The following is a 21,151-nucleotide window of genomic DNA, read 5'->3' as shown; positions in this document are numbered from 1 at the left end:
CTCATATGCATGATCTCTCGTTAGCTGGCGTACAGAGCCCAACTGGTATCTGACTTAACTGATATTTTTAGACGACACTCACCTATTACAGATATCTCAGTATCAGTATATAAATGCCATCTGATATGTGCAGTAACCTTTGTTTTTTTAAATATTACTGTTTCTTTAAGGAAAATAATGGAGAAAGGGATGTGTCGGGCAATTACGGCGACATTACAGAGTTTTACACACTCCCATTCTTTTGCCTTTAATACAATGCCATATTGCACCTCAGCAGATCTGAATTAACAACAAAAGCAATTCCTCCTCTAATTTGACACATGTATTTATATGCTGTATATGTATATGTAGAATACATATACATAAAAAAGCAACCCATCAGGAACAAATCGGCCTCTACAAAATATGGTGAAGTTTTTTCATTTTGTAATATGGAACAGGCTTTGCTGGTACACTTTTATCTATCCTTTAGACTTACATTTGAAATGTCACACTAAATTGATTATTATATGTAAAAGAATCCTGCTAAAGGTAAACACCACCTTTTCGGATATGCAAACTTAACTCTGTTGCAGTGATACTCTAACTTTGGGAGCTTATATAAATGTGATTTGGTTTTTTTTTTTTAGGGAAAATGGACAAACTGAAGGTTGATGACTCTTGTGCTGACCAGTGTTTAAGCTAAATTAAAGCTGGACCCATTATGATTAATGATTGATTTAAAAGGAAAAAACAGTCATGGGGCATTGGCTTCTTAATCAAGGCATGCTATAAGAAGTTTGAGACTTCAGAAAAACTGGATAGGTGATGATGGTATGTCTTGCTTGACTGAAAATTAGGCAAACATCCACTAGAGGGTCTACTTGGCCAGGGTGCTGTTGCATTGCTTTGTTGCCATATAAAAGTGTTGTGTTGGCAGAGCCTCCACAGCAAAGGCTCTGTCTGTGCCAGAAATGTTTGGGAGGTGTTGAAGTATACAAAGTTGGCAACGTGATCACTCACCGATTCTTACCAGTGACGTGAAAAAGACAGAGATGGAGTCACGCTGAGGCAACGAAGGGCACGCTTTGGTGAAAGTGATACGGACAAAGAGAAAGAGAGCTTTACAACACGAAGGGAAGGACACAAACACAAAGACACATCAGTGAACGTCATGACAGAAGCGGGGAGGATCACTGAAGGAGACAGGCACATGAACATAGCAGTTTTCATAAAGCCTGAACTCGAATGACTTTGGAAACTAGAAAAGTAAAAAGGGAAAAAAACAAAATCAAAAGATCAAAACTGACATTGAAAATATGCATCAATATAAAAAAAATCCACAAGAATAGCAGAAACAGGATAACACTTCAGAAGTCTTAGCTGTGTCGTGAGAAAGAGCTGTGATTCTTTGATTCTCCCTGTATGTAAAGTGTTTGCTTCCTTCATTGCATTGTATCTCGCCAGATAATTGTCCAGCAATGGCTGTGTAAACAAAACCTCCAAAAAAGGTGTGTGTGTGTGTAGTAGATATATATCTGCAAGTGTGCATCAAAGGGGTTTGGCTGAGCACAACAATGCTAGTTCCTCTTCCGTTTATTCTGCGATTGGACTGCTGGCCCAGTTAGAGCTGTGGTAGGCTGGTTAAACCCTTAGCCATCAGATCGCCATGTCTGGTGCGCCTCCACTTCCTCTGAGACGACTAGCAGGAGTTCACAGTTCTTCCCTCGTAGCTGCTGGTGGAGAAACTTCCTGAGAATGTGATAAAAATCAAACAAAGAATTACATTTTTTTAAATTAAAGTGAAAGTGATTAAAGTGAAACAACAACAACAAAATTAACAAGGTGTACGCTGATGTAAAGCTTCAATGAATTATTTTTTAGCCCAGCAGAACAAGTTGTAAACCACAATACAAGTTGTAATTCAAGTTGTTCAGGTTCAGTGAATAGCTTGAAATGAACTGCCAGAGGTTAAAAAAAAGTAAAGGTTACCCAAAACTAAAGAAATAATGCAATTTTTCTTAAATGAATTATACTAAAAGGCCTTTTTCATGGAACATAAAATGGGTTAACAATTTAAACTGTTCTGCAGCAACGGAGGTTTATCAAGCCTTGAAACCTGGTGTTCCAACCCTCTGTCTACATAAACACTGGAACACACTGGATCCATACCCTCTTGAGCATCGGTTGAACAGTATTGCGCTGCATAAAATAGTGTGTTGCTACAAAAATGGTGAGAAAAAGGCAATTAATAATGGAAGATGTCTGGCGCACCCAAAGCCACACCTGAATCAGACGACAAGTTTCTGAGAGTTAACAGCTTGCGTGATAGGCGGCTCAGAGGACAACAGCTTCAAGCACAGCTTAATAGTGGTCGTAGTAAGCAAGTCTCAGTCTGAACTGTGATGAGGAGACTTCGAGCGGACAAGTTGCAGCAAGAAAAATATAGTTAAGACGTCAGAATAAGACAAAGAGGTTTGCCTGGCCATGAAACATTGCCAATGGACTATGGGCAGAAATCTGTGCCATCAGAAACTGAATTTGAATAAGTTAAATTTGAATTTGAATTGCTCAGATTGAATCTGAATTGTAACTTGAATAAATGCTTTTGAAAACCGAATTTGAATTAGTCTAATTTGAAATTGAATTTATGGTTTGAAAATGATCATCACTAAATTGAAATTGAATTTTATATTTTGAAAATGAATTGATTTGCTTTGAAACTGCATTTTATCCTTTAAAAATTCAGCTCTCGAATAATTTCAGTTTCACTTCTCACCATTCAGTTTCAGTTCTACAATTCAATTTCAGTTCCAAAATTCAGTTTTTTGGAACTTACATCCGGTTCCGGTTCAAGCGCAGATTAATAGAACTACGTTTTACTAGCGGACCGAAAGTGTTACTGACGGGAATCTACAGCGTCTTGAGCTGAATTAAGACTTCAGAAGTCATTCGTCATGTCGAGTGACCAGCGGATAAACTCTCAGGTTGGTAATAAATGTATTACATGTATAAGAACAAGCGTCATGTTAACAAATGATAGCCGTACGGTAACTTTTATGCTTATTGTAGCTGCTAGCTAAAAACGCTAATTTAGCGTAGTTTGCCCTGAATTCAGCTTTGACAACAAATATGATCGACTGTTTCTAGTAGAATTCCAAAGTTGTCATCTTGGACCCTCTCAGAGTACCCCCTCTGTATGCTTGCAGAGACCCCTACAGTAGGGAAACATGCAAAACGGTGTCCAAACCTTTGTATTTTAGCTTTATTTATGTCTTACACAGCATCCCAACTCTTTAGCTAACTTAATAACTTTAGCTAAAGTGAATAGTTAGTCTAATTCATTAGTGCAGCATTACTGGATCACCTCTGTTTGAAGTGATATAATATGATATACAACTTTCACTGTGTTTAACTACCATAATAATTCTACTTAATTAATTTTTTTTTTAAAACATACTGCTCCATTAATATGTTTGACAGGCTGAAGTTGTCGGGTCACCTCCTAAATCGACCATCTTTTACAGGTGTTTTGTGCCAGAAATGGAGTGTCCACTGAAGACTGAAGATACTGAATCTCTACGCCTTGCAATCCATCCCTCTTATGCCTTCATCTAGACAAGAGACAAACTTAACCACTCTCATATGCTCTGTACCTACATCACCTTCCCTGACAGTCGTAGCTTGGCTCATCTGAGGGTGAAATTATAAGAATGTGTTATTTTGCAAAGTGCTTTCTAGGGTTCCTAAATAAAATATGGCATTGAGGTCTTTTGAATTAATCCCTTCTTCTGAAATATAAGAACCTCTCCTGGTTTTAATGGCACTTTGGATTTCCTTACTTTCTATTCCACTCCCAACCCCAAATAGATGCTGACAAGCTGCCACAGTAACATGGAAGAGGGAAAGAAGTTGGAAAGGACTACTACAAATAAACCTAATGCCTAACAATGTAAAATAAGAACAATAATAAAGATAAGATGAAGTAACAAGTTTTTAGTTTTTTGTTTATTCCAAATGATCATCCAGATGTCTGTGACATGTGATGACAAACACCATAATGGAAGGCCTTAGTCATCACATGCTTAAACTCATATTTTTGCATATGCTGAACAGGCAGTCAGACATGCTGTAACTGTGGGGTAGAAAACAGCATAAACACCATACGGCAGGGGTCTCAAACTCCAGTCCTCGAGGGCATGGAAAAGTTGCATGACACCGGCCCTCGAGGACTGGAGTTTGAGACCCCTGGGGTGGTTGAACTGCATGAAGACTCTGAAGTTTCTCTTCTCTTCTGGCAGGACAGGAATGTGGCCTTGTCCTGTGAGCCACTGTAAGGATGTACTTAGAGTAGAACTGGACTGTCACCAGCCTCAGGCTCTTCACCCTTTTCAAAGACAAAGAAGTCATTTAGATAAAATATTAGATATTGTTTACCTGTAAATGCACAAAGTAAATTTTGAAATGTAATTATTGTCAAGAGTGAACAAGCACTGATAGTGTAATCTACAGCTGTGGCCAAACGTTTAGAGAATGAGAAGTGTTGTTTGCTTATTTACAAAGTTTGCTATTTCAGTGATAGTTGTATATCATATTATATCACTTCAAACAGAGGTGATCCAGTAATGCTGCACTAATGAATTAGGCTACCTATTCACTTTAGCTAAAGTTATTAAGTTAGCTAAAGAGTTGGGATGCTGTGTAAGACATAAATAAAGCTAAAATACAAAGGTTTGGACACCGTTTTGCATGTTTCCCTACTGTAGGGGTCTCTGCAAGCATACAGAGGGGGTACTCTGAGAGGGTCCAAGATGACAACTTTGGAATTCTACTAGAAACAGTCGATCATATTTGTTGTCAAAGCTGAATTCAGGGCAAACTACGCTAAATTAGCGTTTTTAGCTAGCAGCTGCAATAAGCATAAAAGTTACCGTACGGCTATCATTTGTTAACATGACGCTTGTTCTTATACATGTAGTACATTTATTACCAACCTGAGAGTTTATCCGCTGGTCACTCGACATGACGAATGACTTCTGAAGTCTTAATTCAGTTCAAGACGCTGTAGATTCCCGTCAGTAACACTTTAGGTCGGCTAGTAAAACGTAGTTCTATTAATCTGCGCTTGAACCGGAACCGGATGTAAGTTCCAAAAAACTGAATTTTGGAACTGAAATTGAATTGTAGAACTGAAACTGAATGGTGAGAAGTGAAACTGAAATTATTCGAGAGCTGAATTTTTAAAAGATAAAATGCAGTTTCAAAGCAAATCAATATAAAATTCAATTTCAATTTAGTGATGATCATTTTCAAACCATAAATTCAATTTCAAATTAGACTAATTCAAATTCGGTTTTCAAAAGCATTTATTCAAGTTACAATTCTGATTCAATCTGAGCAATTCAAATTCAAATTTAACTTATTCAAATTCAGTTTCTGATGGCACAGATTTCTGCCCATAATGGACCACTGAAGACTGGAAGATGGTATTATGGACTGGATCAAAATTTGAAATCATCACACAAGATATTTGTACGGCATCAAGTAGGCGAAAGGACAACTGTCAAACATGGAAGAGGAAGTGTGATGGTCTGGAGCTGTTTTGCTGGACCCAGTGTCGGTGACTTGTACAAAGGGTGTTACCACAGCGCCATGCAGTACCCTCTGGTCAGGGGTTCATCCTACAGCAAGATGATGACCCAAAACATAAGTCCAAGCTATACCAGAGCTACCTCAGGAAAAAAGAGCAAGACGGTAAGCTTGAAAACATGGAGTGGCCAGCACAGTCTCCAGACTTAAAGCCCATCAAGCTGGTTTGGGATGAACTGGACAGAAGAGTGAAAGCAAAGCAACCTACTGCCACACATTTATGGGAACTTCTGCAACAGATATTGTAAGAACTTTTTGAAGAATATTTAATTTCTATTGTAGAAAGAATGCCACGGGTGTGTTCAGCTGTTATATCTGCCAATGGTGGCTACTTTGATGAGTCAAAAGTTTAGAATACATTTTGGTCTATAAATTGATTCCATGATTTTTTTTTTTTACTCCAATTGCTTATTTCTACTATGCTTTCATCTTAGAGTGCAATGAGACATTAAACTGCATAATTTTCAATTCTAAAACGTTTGACTGGTAGTGTATGTCTGATTAAACCGTGTCTTTTCTATGCATGCTCAACTTGCACATAGAGGCTCAGGCAAATAGTCTTTTGCACATTTACAACCACATGCTAACATGTTCTTTTTTAACTTTATATTTTCAGTGTACACTGAGGGCCATGGGAGCATTGCGATTTCAAATTCCTGTGTATAACTCTACATATGGTCTTCAACAATAAAGCTGACCTTGATTTGACTTTGTTAGTATGTGTATAGAATGGGCAATGTCACCAAGTTTGTCAGAGTAAACCACGGTGTGCCCACCACGAGACTGCTCGTAACAACAAACCTAATCAAACACTTGAATTACCCTTGACCAGCTGAACATGGACATTTTAAAGAAGCTAACAAAGGAAAAGTGATTAAAGTGAAAGCTATCCAGAGCTTAGAGTCAGCCTCGGTATGATCAGTGAAAAACCCCAAAAAACATTAAAGCAGCCAACAAGGAAAACTTGTTTGGTTAAATGTATAATATATATAAATATTTGTTATTGATATATACATATCAATAACATATCAAATATATCAGGTAAAAGTGGGTGTACAACAACCCATTTTAAGTTGTTTATTAGTTAGTTATTTGTACCTCTTCTTAGTAGCAGGGCTCTTTATTTTTATTGCTTAGGGGAGAGAAGATTCTGCAACGCGTGCACCAGGTATAGCGGAATGGTTCGGTTTGTCCCCAGTATACCTTTTTTGCTTTCTTCTGACCACTACTCATGCTAGGGCCTTCATCTGGGCTGGAATTTTCTCCAGGACGCAGGTCATATTGACTATGTTTTCTTTTAAAATATTTATCTATTGCTATTACACGCTGCATTATCTCACATGACTATTATGTCATTTCTTCTTTATTTTCTTCTGTTTTACTGGCAGTTGGCAGCCCATTTAATTAGAGCAGGAAGTTGTACTGCCCTCTAGTGGAAGAGAATGTACCTGTTCTGCCCGATCGCTTTGAGCAGCGGTCCCCAACCCCCGGGCCTCGGACCGGTACCGGTCCGTGAGTCGTTTGGTACCGGGCCACGAGAGTTGAGGCTCAGGTGTGAAATGTATGGTTTTCAGGGTTTTCAGCGTTATTTTGTTATCGTTTTTATCGTTAACTCGATTTTCCTGGGTCTTTTCACGTGCGTTATGAATAAATCTTCTTTTTTTCGGTACCGGTACTAGTTTTATTTTGTTGTATTTATCCGCGACACCCTAAAGGCCGGTCCGTGAAAATATTGTCGGGCAGAAACTGGTCCGTGGTGCAAAAAAGGTTGGGGACCGCTGGCTTAGAGTACTAATCAGGTGGAACCAGATTATCTTCCACAGCACACCTGATCATTTCTCGCGGCACACAGTGGTTGGGAAACACTGGTCTACAAGACACAGCCCTCTGCCCTGACCTCTGTCTACACTTTCTGATGAGTTTATAATCTCACTCATTCATTTCAGGACATATGTAATAAAACATTAAGACTATATGGTAAAGTTAGGTCATTCTAAGTAAGTAGCATGAGGTTTTATCACTATAATAGATGGCTAGAACATTTTTGTGGATCAACATGGCTGTCTTGGGCCTTTACAGATCCTCGAGTCATCTAGAATCGTTATGAGGTACATTTCGTCATGAGATGATGAGCTTGATGGTCCGTGCGGCTGTCCGCGTGCCTCTATCGTCTACAGATTTTACATTACAATGCAATAACTATGCATGCACCCCAGGCAGCAGACTTCAAAGAACTACAACAGGAATAACTACTCAGCTGTGATGCATTAGTTGTCCATGTACATGCAGAGCATCATCAAGGCTTCACACTTACTTCTAACATGGAGCTAACTGTACATTTCTCAGCTAGATCCTCTCCACTAGCACATCTATTAGTTTTTAAAACTTCATGACAACAAAATTATAAAACAACACAGCTGCTGCTGCTACACATGCACACACTCCCCATCCCTCTCACCTGAGCTCATCCGGATTGCCAATTGGTTGAGGGCTACGTAGCTTGGAGTCCAAGTTGTAGTAGACTCCTCCCACCTCTCTGACGCCTATCCAGTGCTGGCGCTTAAGCGGCAACCGGAGGGGCCCCCAGCGCAGATTGGACGGTACGTTCAGGATGAAGCCCTCCACGTTGGACAGTTCAATATTGCCAACATCCCTAAAAAAATATATATATTTTTAATAATAACAATAACAACAACAACAATATTAGTAACACTAATAATACATATATATTACATGACTATTTGAAAATATTTGTATTTACTTTTTTTAAAGATTTTTTTTTTTGGCCTTTATTGGATGGAGACAGTGTAGATTGAAAGGAAAGTGGGGATTGAGAGAGGGGAAGACAAAGGGCTGCGGGTCGGACTCGAACCCGGGCCTACTGCTCTCCAGCCATACAGCATTTTTGTTACCTGTCATTATTTGGGCTTGCATTTACTTGAGCAATATATATATATATTTATTTTTACATTGAAACTTTCAGCTATGTTCAGATAAAATGCACTTACAAGTGTAGTCACAACACAAAGGTCCATTCTAAGTCAGGAAGTCCAGAAAAAAAAACCCTGTGATAAACCATCCGCAGTAACAATCACAAGCAAAGCTATTCAGCTATGTACAGGACATCGCAAGAGACTGCGTAGAATACCAGAGAGAAGCATTCTTGCAGCCAGAAGTTTAAACAAACCAGGAAGGCGTATCCATTTTCAAATGAAACAAACAGGTTATATGGCACACATGCTTACGGCACTTCAAAGCACTCTTGATTTTTTATCAGTTCCCATTGATGACTGTAACGAACACTGTGTAACTCAACTGCGCTGACCTTTGTGCAGTTTGTGTAGCGACATGTGTTGCAAACTTTGCATCTGTCAAAATTCAAAACTGTCATTAACTGGCAAACGAAGACTGAAGTGGAGACTGTGAAGTTTTAGTGCTTGAATGCCTGCCACACCTACGCTCCAGTATCAGAGCACACTTCTAAACACAGTTGACTGTACACTGATGATAATACTACACGAGGACAACGATCAACCAATCAGATTTAATAAAAACTCAGAGTTTGTGGGTTTTCTGCTCCAGAAAGAGAGCTAACTTAAACTCGGGGTCTATTATTGGAGTAACAGACTCTGAGACCGCTGGCAGGTTTTCTTCAACAAACTCTGAGCACATACTGAAATGTATTAATTTAAGAAGTTTACAAATATTATAATCCCACTGATATGTTAGCTTAGTATTTGTTCTATTTAACCTGAGTGCTTATAGAATTGATCTTTTCATCTGTGATTCTGTGGACAATAAGTCATCTCTGAGGCTGTCTGGTGAGGGACATTCACATTTCTGGATTAAAACGAAGGCTCTGCGTTTTCTTTACCCAATGCTGGTACCTTTTTTTTTCATTACACATGCTGAACTGCTAGAAAAAACCTCAAGAGGTTTTTTTTAACCTGCTCTGTGGATCAGGGCACCAGATTTCCTTGTCTTATCAATCACTTGTCCTCTCATAAGTGACCTTATTATTTTGCTCCCTTCCAAAAATAAATGATATTTATAAATACTCCAGTTGTGGGTTGGAGCTTTTAAGCACACTTTTTTCACTGTGGTCCAAATACTTAAAAATATCTTGGCTGCAAGTGTTTACCGCATCAAAAATCCCCTGTGAGTAGAGTTATAAAAACAGCCTCAGGTCACAGGAACTTCATAAACATAACCAAAGAATAAAAAGAAGTCATGTCTTCTCTTGTCGAGAAATCCAAAATGAGAGAGCGCTTAAGTGCTAGTCCATTCATCGCGTTGTTTTCTCGCCTCAGTCTCCGGTTAACGTGCCAGCAACCGAATGTTTACAACATGTAAGCATGTAAAGCCTTAGTTACATGCAAAAAAGAGGTGAATCTCCACTGTGTTATGCCAAACAACAACAGCGCGCATCTGCAGAGCTCAAAAAGAGAAAAACAGGAATGGGTTTTATCGATATAGCAAGTCTGTGTTTGGTGCTGCTGTCAACAGTCATGTAAGACTGATAATGAAGGAAGAAGGAATGCTGATAAAACCGACTCAAACTTTATCAACCACAGGAAGCACTGACTAATCACAGGGATCACTCAGGACCCTGCTGATGAGGTGGCTGAGGTGCAGATGAAAACAAGGGGTGCCTCCTTTTTAGTATTGACAATATATGTGCACTCTAGCGAGATAAGAGAGGAACAAGTGTAAACAAGTACAGATAAGCAACAATAGACTGATTGCTTTTCTTTGGTTTGGGTTTCCTCAGCCTAACATTGACTATTTTGGGAAACAATCAGGGGTAGAAGTCATGAGGCAAATTGCAGTTACAACGTAAGCAAATGGAAATAAATCTATTAAATCAATACTTCTACTAGATTAAATATGATTTATCCATGCTAAGGCTTCTTTTGTTGCTACTCCTACATACCTTCTTTTATCCCACCAAACTGCCTCAAACCCTCGGGTCTGCAGGGCTGCCATAATGACATTGACGTCATAGTTCCCGTTTCCCAGCATGCTTTTTTTGTGAGGCGTCACCATAGTGCTGGGAGAGAGCCTGCAACAAGTCGACAAAAGGGATCGTCCACAGATCACTTAGTCAGATTGTATTTACGAAACATTTTATGCACACCTTAACACTTTTAATCCACATACTGTCTCACCTCTGGTAGATCTCCTGCAGGGTGTCTCGGCTGAAGGCTGTCCCATCCTGGAAGACGTTATTGAGTGCGTGCAGGGCACACAGCTCCCGCCGTTGCTTTTCGTGATAAATGGCCGGAGGCACCAAAGAAGCTTGGGGAGGAGCTGGCGAGGTGAGTGAAGAAGAGGACGATGAGAGATCTTGCTGCTGAGTTTCCCTGGGATCCCTGGACCTCTTCTCCTCTGCTCCCACCACCGCCTCCCCTCCTCCTCCCCCTCCACTTCCTCCACCACCTTTCTGTTTGCTGACCTTCCAGGGCATGCACCCCAGCTCCTGCAGGCTGCCTCGCCCCTTCCCCTTCCACTCACCGGCTGGATACGGAGCACTTCCCATCCCTGGATGTTCACCACCGCCAGCGCTGTCGCCGCCCCCACCTCCACCGGTACCTCCTTCAGCTCCACAACTACTAATGTCAGGACACTACATGAACATCATGACAACCATTTGCGTGATAACCTCTCAGCCACTTGGAAGAGAGGAGCTTGTATCTGGAGGGAGGGTAAATGAGACCTGTGGCTCTCAAACACCGCAAAACCTTCTTTCTGTCTCTTTCCCACTAAAGGACAGATGTGCAGAAAGATCGCTATGAGTGACCAAGTATAACCAGCAAAGATACTCTAGATACTCCAAAATGACAGACTAGTCCTCCAACAGCACAGCGGTGTCATCAATCATAGTGCCGTCACTCTTTGCGTTTTCCACTTCCTCCATCCTCTATGTGCTGACAGCTCTTTCCATCTAAAGCCTATAGCTTAGCAGGTCTTTCCATCCTCCAAGACTTGCTGACGGCAAAGCTACAGTTCCACAGGAACAGAGGAGTCACACACTGTGGAGAAAAATACAGTCAATAAGCAACTGAAATGCAAAAAATAAACACACTGTATTAAAAAGGAAAGGAAGGTCACGTGTTTTTCCTCATAATTTAGCTATTACACATAATAACACAAGTCCCCAAATCACACCTCGGATATGGTTGGTTAAAGAATAGCTGCCAAATCGGCCTAAACAACACGGTGAAGCACCACTGAATACGCTGTTACATTATTTAGAGCTTCAGTTGGTCAGCAGAGCTCAAATGAAGGGAAGGTAAACATTTCGAGCAGCTTTGAACTGGATAGAGGAAGCAAGCTGTTCACTGAGCTAGCAACATTTGACAAGAGCTACACGTTAATGTGAAGCTTACACAGCGTTAAGGAGACATAGCAAATATATTCCCCTAATAGCAGGAAAAGAAGGTTTTAATCCGTGTTAGCAGATATCTGGCGTTGTTCTTACTGCTGCTCTACGTGACTCCGTGTCTCCAGCAAACACAACCACAACGCCTCCTTTTATGATTTATAACTTCATTTTCTCTCGCCGACCACTTCCCCGCCCGTTACCTGCCGCTGGTGTCACAGCTGGGCTGCCGTAAACCGGTCTAAAACCCGAGTCTCCTCTGTCCTTTTCCCCCTAAAGGGTGCTCAGACCTTTGTCTTTGCCACTTTTTTCCTGTTGTGGCTCTCTCCTGTCTCTTTCTCCGTCCGTGCAGTCGCGGACATGCGCAGTAGCGCCTCCCTGGCTCCATATTGCTGTCACCGCCTGCGTCAGTAGACTGGAGCAGATCCTCCCCCGAGACTGCCAAAGCCTACCTTTCCCACTTTGTTCTCACCTGTAGTGCGCTTTTCATCACAATACTGCTGCACAAAGGGTTTAAATACGTATGAAAATATGTTTTACCATAGGAAACATCACCTGCTGTCTTCTTAAAGCAGTTCCAACTCTTAAACTTTACTTCATGAATGGGTCATACAAATGAGGACTGCTTTAGCCTCCTTTAGCTTATTGTTTAGCTTTGTCATTTTTGATTTAGTCTCACAACATAAAATTTGCCAGTCTGTAAATACTTAAGCTGCTTAAAAGTTAGATATTTTCCACTTGGTGGGAACTTAAAAGAAAAAAAAAGTATTTCAGTTAAACAAACTAATGCCATATGCCTATGTCATTGTTCACTGGTTGAGCAAATTAATAGGACGGCTAAGTTTGAAATTTGTTTTTGGTACAAAATCTTCCCAAGAGGTTGATTCTGTTCATCTGGATGTAACGTTTTCAGTGGGAGAAACGTCTCAGCTGACTGCAGTTTCCCCCAACCTTATAAACAGTACCTTTTCACAATGACTGCAACTAGCACCACTGAATGAACAATGGGCTGTGAGGTCAGTTCCTTGATCACTGGCTGGGGAAAACTTGCAGTCAGCTGAGACTGAAGAAGTAAAATGAATGAGCGACGAAACGTTTCTCCCACTGAAAACGCTGTCCAGATGAACAGAATCATCTTTTTGGGAATTCCTTACCGGGATGATCAAGCATGCATCAAGATGTTACAAAAACGTGATAAAAAGTATATGCAATATGTGCAACAAATTAACAGGAAACAATTGATGTGAAACACAACACTGCCTCTGAAGCAGTCTTAACATGATGGCCTTCTTGTGTTGTCCTTCATTAAAGAAAAGTGAGAGAACTGTCTCACCCCTTTATTTATTTTACTGACATTTAGAGGGACACAGGAGTTTTCTCTCTTAATTTAGCATTTTGATTTGAAGCTACTCTTTCGCAGTCACCACCAAGCACCAGGCGTCAAACCAACATTTATGATGTTAAACACATACCAGTTCAACTGTACCTCAAAAACCCCACCAAAGGACGCCCTCTCTAAAGTAAAAGCAGCGCAGACAGTGTGTTGCATTGTCACAAGAATTTGCATAGTCAGTTGGTGAAGCAGAGGACACCTTAATATATATATTTTCATGCTTCCTCCTGATTTGCATATAAACTGCTGGAATTGCAGCTCACACTACACCCATTAGAAAGCTGATCAGTTCATTTGTATATTTGCTTATCACCGAGAATAGCCAATAAACACAGTTTTCACTTTATACGTGTTGTTTTGTTACTCTTTATAGAATTTTATCAGAATTTTTACAGAATTTTATCATCTGTTCCTCTGATAATGTTTGATTAAAGCGGAGGGCAATCCGTTAAGTTTGTGCTGCAGGAAGAGTGAAATGATGTGTGAAGGAGAAACCCTGAGTTAACAAACAAAGTTTTTTTGTGATAAAATGTTTATTGTGTTTAGAGAAATGTAAAAAAAGAGTAAGGGAAAAAAGAAAGAAGGGGGAGAGGAACAGACAGAGAGGCACTGAGTACAATAAAGACTTCAAATTTTACGCAACATCTTCTTTAGCTTTGTGGGTTCAGGCTGCAGTTCAAGATAAGCAACATCCATGAAAATGAGCAACCACTGCTGCCAAGTGAGCAACTGAAGCTTCCTCCGTGTGGAAACCAACTTTGTAGCAGCTATTAAACCAGCTAAAAACACACTTTTCTGAGCCTCATGCACTCTTAATTGACACAAATCCCTTAAAATTGAAAAAAATGGGGAAATGGAACTGAAATATGTTATAAAGTAGAAAGATTTTCTTAAAACATTTCCAAAACGTGGACACTCCAGGACTTTCCCATGCCATGTCATAAAAGGTGGGTTGGCAAAGTCAGCCTTAAGTTTCATACTATAAAATCTTTGTGAAGTCATATATGTCCTATGTACAAAATAAAGAAATGTATTTGTTGATTATTAGGGTTCCTGGAGGACTGTTTAACGATGTCCCAAACACCGTCCCAGTAAAACTAGTGCTGAGGTCTTAAATATCTGTGCACCATAATGAATCCACTGGCAATGGAAGGTTTGTTCCTTTTCAATTTCATTTGGAAACTCTATGACTGTACCATTGACTTTAACAAATGAAGTCTGGCGACACAGATCAGGTGTCTATGTTGTGAATTTGTAACGGTAATATACTGAGTTCTTCACCTGTAAATACAGACCTCATTGTCTGCTGGGTGAATGACTTGGCATTTACTGTAAAAGTCAGTTTCGAATGTCTGTTTTCGAATTTGCATGTGTACTGTGGAATAACATTTGTGCTTCTCCTCTTGCTTTTTAGCTTTGCTGATTTTGTATTCAGAGAGGATATGAAAATGAGAAATGCTACAAGAGCAAAGAGCAAACAAATTTCCAAGAAGTGTGTACGTGTTATACAGTTTTAAAAGAAATACATACAAATAAATGTAGACTTACAATAGGTAAAGGTTAAGAACTTGAACCTGAGGCACAGGTAAAAATGAAAGACTGAGAAATGTTCGAGAGAAGGAGGGAGGCAGAGTAAGCGACAGCCTCCTCTGCTCTTCAGTTGCCCAAACACTTCTTATTCTTGTGAATCCAGCTCCACAAACCTTAACTGTCATCTTTCTCTTTCTTCTTCAACTCCTTTTCTTTATATTCTTTCTTTTTATTACTATGCATTTTCTCCTTGTGCTCCACCTCCATCTGTTCTATCGCCATTATTTTGAAAACCCTGGAGCATTTTTTTTGGGATGTTCTTTCTTAAGCAGCATTCCTGCAGCTCTTGATTCTTCTGCTCCAGGTTTTCCTTCTCCTTTTCAATTATTTCTTGTCATGCTCACGTTCTTTCTACCGTACGTTCCCGTCTTCATATTTTTGCTGCAGTTCCTTATACTTTTCTCTCACTTCTTTATTCAGATGCGGTTCTTCTATCTGCCAGATGTTTTTGGACTAACACATTCACGGTCTTCATCCTTTGCTGTAACAAATCCCCTTCTGTGTTTTATATGTATACTTTGGATCACTATCTGCTTGGCCGAATGGCAGCATTTGGCAGAAAGTATTTTGGAAGACATCCAGGTAAATATTTCCATGTACTGCATAGGTGATGAAGCGGACGACACATTGACAGACAGCAACAACATGCTGCAATCTAAAGCCCAAGGACAGGACAATCACATTTAAAATTGACACTGGTGCTGATATGACTGTCATTCCTGACCATGTATTCAATGTGATGTTCACAGATGTAAAACCAGCTCTTTAGAAAGAAAAGATGCCCATACTTGTACAAGGTTTTATACCACTGGGCATGCTAGGGTTCACAAACCTAACACTACAGAAAGGAGAGAAACCAATATTTGTGATCAGTAACCTGCACTCTCCTGCTCAGGGCTAGCGGGCTCAGCTAGTTGCTAGTGGCTAACAGCCCCAAGTCATGAAAATGTATCAGGATGGATGACCAGAGAGCAGATCATTAAAGCTTGGTAAAGCTGCACTGTGCAGATGCCTCCTTTGTTGTGCATGATAACCTCTAGTTAAAAAGAGCATAATTGGTCATTCCTGCAGCTTTAAGAAACAGTGTCCTCAGCAGGCTACATGAGGGGTAGCTAAATGCATGCAGAACATGTGTGAGCCAAAATGAGCCATTGCTCCCAACAAATCTACTGGAGAGACCCAGGTGAGGGCAGACCTGTTTACAATCAAAGGGAAAATGTACTTGCAGGTAGTGGACTGTTGAAATGATATGCTGAAATGGCCAACCTCCACCACATAAAGTTTCCTGATATCACTGTCCATCTGAAATCCATGTTCGGATGTGACGGGGTGCCTGAGATCTTAAGGACTGGCAATGGCCCACAGTTCTCAGCGGATGATATGCCAAACTTTGCTGATACATACAGTTTCAAACATGTGATCAGCAGTGCACAGTACCCACAAACCAACGGGGAGGCTAAACAGGCTGTTCAAAAAGACCAGATCAGTACTTCTGCATATCTTGTCGTCCCACTTACAAATGTGTTTTAGCCCAGCTCAACGTTTGATTTGGTGCCAGCTTGGTTCCACTGTGCTGACCCAGCAGTGCTTCCCGACAGCGCAGCGGTCACTGTAAAGGACAAAGAGAGAATGAATTCACATCAGAGATTCTTCAACAGGCATCACTGTGCACAGGAGTTCAGTTATCCCCCCACGTGGGAACAGGCGTGGTTGAACTGCACTCTAGTTCCTTCCCTACAAAAACCAACACCTGGAACTTTTCCAAATAGCCCCACAGTCATAACCAAGTCAGGCAGAGCAGTTTTGAAACCACAGGACTGGACTGAACTTGTAGACAACTGCGCAAACAAGAGTTTATCCTTAGTTTGAAAGATAGAACTCAGTGGGAAAGCTACTGCATTATGATGAAACTTGGGCTGTTGTTGGGCTGTTGGGCTAAAAAGTTTGTTATCTTCAAAAGAAACAAAAGAACAAAGCAGCGTTCAAGTTAAGCATCTGTTCAACAGTAACCAAATCCAAAGTCAAATATTTTATGTTCTCCTTAAAAAGGGAGCTGGTGAGATGTTGGTTATGTAAGGAGGCCCAGAGGATTTTGGGTAACGTTGTTTTTGTTGTAGTAGGGGGCTCCAGTTCTAGTAGCCTCACATTGCAGGAATGAAGGGAGCCTTATACAGTGAAAACCTATAAAATATAAACTCAAGACTCTGAATCAACTTCATATATTATGTCTGCTTCATTTGTCATGAAATAACAGAACAGTCCTCACCTTTCCATGAAACTGAAGTAATTGTCGTCCAATTACCTATGAACCTCTGAATGTCAATACACACTGAAGGTAAAGTGGAAGAACTTAAAATCCATCTGGGGCCCCTGACTGAAGGGTGTCTCCTGGCCGGGTGGGTACCTGAAGAACAACCTGACTGATCCTGCCAGCAGCATGTGCTTGTCTTTGTTTAAGTACATGTGGTGATTACAGTAAAACTGTGAATGGTGCATAAAATCATTTATGGTTCCTTTGATTTCTCAGCCATTATTTGAATTACAATGGCAATCCGAGGGCTAATAAGTATAAAGTTTAAAGGAAAGCTAGATAGAAATCCAGACTTAGAAATCTAAGTGCACCAAACAGAAAATCCGGGGCTATGTATAAAAATTGACCTATTATTTTTTATTTGGTTTGCAGAACAATCTTTACCATAAAATAAAACACTGAATACTCTACAAATAAAAATCCAAATAATCTGAATCAATAACTACATTACACACATCCATAAATACTTTTTTTATTTACTTTTACCTAAATGCATCTGTTTGTCTTTCAAACTAAGAATTAGCATGTCAGTTTGGCTTTCTTTATTAAAAATCACATAAAACATACTTTATTGGATTAATTATATTACAAAGAAAAAAGACTGTAGTATTGCAAACATCAGACCGAAGTGAAAATCACATAGAAAAACGCGCTTCTTTATTTTGGAGACATACCTAATAATACCTATATAATACCTGTAGCTCCGTGTGTCCTGAAGTACACGCAGTTGAACACTAGAGGGAGACAGAGACTGCGCATGTGTGACAGAAACAGTTCTCAGAAGTGCAAACACATTCTGCACTTCAAGTTAAACAGCATACCTATTTTTGTGGCGAAGGCAGTGTTTTACAGGGATATGCGGGCAAAGCTCCGCTCTTATTTCTCCTGTTACCGAAGCGGGCTGAGCCCGTGGGAACGGCGTAGCGAAGGAAGTGGGTCTCTGCGTCCCACGCAGAGGAGGGTTTTCCGGTTAAAGTTTCCTTTGTGATTCGGGGGTGGCGCTGTGATGCCAAAGGCGTTTATCCTCACAGACACAACACACAAGTGGCGAACATTATGAGTAAGCATAAAAATACGAATTCATGGTTTGGACTTAGAGCAGCAGCTTAATTTCTATTCAGCGAGAGTAACAGCCTGGCAGATAACTGATCGTAGGCGTTGGCACTTAGGGGTGATGTTGTAATGGCATGCTAACGGTTGCTAGCTAACTTGGGGTGTCTGTGTCTGCAGTCAGCAGGGGAGTCGAAGAGTTTTCAGCTAAAGCCGGTGTCAGCGTTAAATACTTTATTGTTGTAGTTGATAGCGTTTCACGTCCAGTATGTCGCGTGTGTCCGCTTTTCTATAGCAGCCCGACTTTGGCTCGCGTATTGAATGTTTAGGTTCACTCCCACCCAGACAGGCTAACAATAGCTTAGCATGCCTGTGTGTTTTGGACAGTGACAGCTGCAGGCTGCGGCCCCATGACATCTGTGGAAAGGCCTCCTGAAACGTGGATTTCTTTAGCCCATCTTATCAGTTGTCATGAGTCTTGTACTATTGTAGATCTTTTTTCTTTTCTTTTTTCCCTGCACATGCCCTGGTTACTGTGATACAGCTGCTCAGCATCATAGTACGTACAAGTAGTGGATCAGAAGAGCAAAGGGGTATAACAGACTATTTGTACTGAAGCTTTGTTCTTATTTTACTTTACAGGACCGTTCAAAGCTCTGTCCTCCTGAAATGGGAAAACCCCCCTTCCAGATTTTGTAACACAGGTAAGCAACAAGCCTTGTTCACATCTGGCCTAGTTTATGATAAGCCAGGTTGCAACCACATCCTTTTACCTGTTTGCTGGGGAACTGAAAAGCTCTTGTAATTCTTGGTAGCTGGTTTCCTGTGACTGATGGTGAAACAGCCTTGGCTGTCAGGACGTGTGTGCCTCGCAGTGTGTACCAGTGTAATGATGATGCATATCTGAAAGGCTAGTGTGGGCGTGTAGGGAGGAATGCTTCCAGTGTGTTTCAGCATTTGAATGTACTATTCAGCAGAATAGCACATTATGCATGTTTGAACAGCAGCTGTTTGTTGGGGAAAGTAGGGATGAGGCAACTGTGAAGATCTATCGTATTCATTTGTGATTTGGAGGTTAATTTAATGTGTGACACTTGATATTTAGGTCACTGGCTGTTATTGTATTAAGCTAGCTTTTGTGTGAGGCATCGACAAAAGCTGCAGACATAACACCTCGCAGTTTTTCTCACCTGTTGTCGAGGAGATAGGCATCTCAGAGTGGTGTACTGAGACAAAGATCACACATCAGATTGAAGAAGCAAGTGCATGCATTATCTTGCTTGTCTCATCATGTTGGCTTACGCTGTTATTGAGCTCATGTAGATACAGCACTAAATAATTTCTTTATACAATTACAATACAAGATTTAGTCTCAATTATTGAGTTAATGTTATTTTAGCAACATTGTCAAGGTTTTCTGAGTCTTTCTAAACCAGTTTTTGGATTTGTTTTCTCTGGGTGAGCAGTCAGGCTGTCTAGATAGACTAGTTTTGGCTGTTGTCATCTGTAAAATGATTACAAATCTCTTGCATGATCAGGTCAAAAAATCATTGTTAAATATCAGGTGATTTTGACAGCTGGACAGAATGGTGAAAAAATGCTTATGCAGTTTGATTTCTGTCTGTAACATGTATACGCACTGATACAGGGTTATTTGGACCAGCTATATAATTTGTTTAAATAATTGTCATCTTATTAAATCATATTAAATTATAATATTTTGCTAATTTTTAGCTGTATTTTATTAGGTCCATCATTGACTAGTAATGAGAGAATCTGGTTTATAATTTGTAAAAGCGGGTTGTGTTAGCCTCGTGATAGACTGGCGACCTGTTTCTCACCCTTTCACAGCTGGGTTAGACCCTAAAATTGGATGGATGGATGCTCTGCATAAGGTGCAGATACTTACTGAGTAAAAGCCTTGTGCCAGATAAATGACTGAACAATATGTTTAGTTGTTTCTTTAGAGGATCTCTTGTCCATTTGTTGAACCCCCAACTCTACCATCTTGGACAGTAGCTGCCAATGTGAACCCGCTCGTATTCTCAGATGGATAAAAATTTTATTAAAATCAGTTTGTGAGGAAACTCAGCCCCACAGATGAGAGAAGACAGATTTTCAATCCAGTTTTAACAACTCAAAATTATTAGTATTTTCCATAAAAAGTAAAACTATTCACATACATTCTGATAGGTTCACATTTTTTTTTATCTCTCTGTTTTAATTGACTTAAAAATAGCATTTGATAGAACACAAATGTTATCTAAATGTTTTATGTCTGTCGCGATCAAACGTGCAGTGATCCAGTGAGATCAAGAGAAACTTTAGTGTCGTGCGGTTAGTGTGTCGCTATTCAGACGTGTGAGCTTGTGTTTGATTGTGAGAGAACGAGAGGAGCAGCATCTCAGACAACACTGCCTCATTGTTTGCAGCCCCGCTGTGCAGTAATGACAGAATCCCCATCCGAACCCCACAGCTAGAAAACACATATTTGCAGAGAGCAAGAGGGAAATCAGCACACAGCACAGCAGCAGGTCCTGCCTTTGTAAACAACCATTAGCGAGTAGCTGTCAAAAGTTACCGGGCCTGCTCAGTCCAGAGGAGTGCTTGAGAAAGGAACCAGTTACACCAGGCTTGTGCCAGCAAATCAGGAAAATCTCTTCCATTACATGGGTTTGAATGGTTTGACTATTCACAGGAAGGTTAGCCTTCAGGCTTCGCTTCTTCACACGCTTAACCAGTTTGTTATAAATGTACCTGCCAGTCAGAAAGCAACAGCGATTTTAAGAATTTTTTT

The 21,151-nt window shown here is 40.4% G+C and overlaps 2 protein-coding genes across 6 annotated transcripts in view; one reads left to right on the top strand and one right to left on the bottom strand.

Moving 5' to 3' along the window:
* Nucleotides 1–221: 221 nt before the first annotated feature.
* josd1 (Josephin domain containing 1) lies at nt 222–12,372 on the bottom strand. Of its 3 annotated transcripts, none has more exons than XM_026177186.2 (5): nt 12,214–12,372; nt 10,797–11,660; nt 10,562–10,690; nt 8,087–8,281; nt 222–1,731 (listed from the first exon to the last, which is right to left on the bottom strand). In XM_026177186.2, exons 2-5 carry the CDS (start codon nt 11,165–11,167, stop codon nt 1,632–1,634), a joined length of 795 nt encoding a protein of 264 aa, XP_026032971.1. In that variant the 5' UTR covers nt 11,168–11,660; nt 12,214–12,372; the 3' UTR covers nt 222–1,631. The 3 variants fall into 3 exon arrangements, with proteins under 3 accessions (XP_026032971.1, XP_080161354.1, XP_080161355.1); XM_080305228.1 differs by lacking the exon at nt 222–1,731 and adding an exon at nt 3,966–4,366; XM_080305229.1 differs by lacking the exon at nt 222–1,731 and adding an exon at nt 5,328–5,660.
* A 5,852-nt stretch (nt 12,373–18,224) lies between these two features.
* Nucleotides 18,225–21,151, top strand: part of mrtfab (myocardin related transcription factor Ab) — a 39,992-nt gene continuing 37,065 nt past the window's right edge. For 2 of the 3 annotated variants that reach the window (XM_026177183.2, XM_026177180.2), the window contains exons 1-2: nt 18,225–18,364; nt 18,997–19,058. The gene's annotated coding sequence lies outside the window, so the exon portion shown is untranslated. Of the gene's footprint in view, nt 18,365–18,823; nt 18,914–18,996; nt 19,059–21,151 lie in introns of those variants that run through there. The other variant, XM_080305594.1, reaches the window with a different exon arrangement.

The sequence above is a fragment of the Astatotilapia calliptera genome, chromosome 8 (assembly GCF_964374335.1).
Source record: "Astatotilapia calliptera chromosome 8, fAstCal68.1, whole genome shotgun sequence".
Taxonomy (NCBI): Eukaryota; Metazoa; Chordata; class Actinopteri; order Cichliformes; family Cichlidae; genus Astatotilapia; species Astatotilapia calliptera.
Note: the sequence above shows the minus strand (reverse complement) of the source record. Positions and strands in the feature narration are given on the sequence as shown.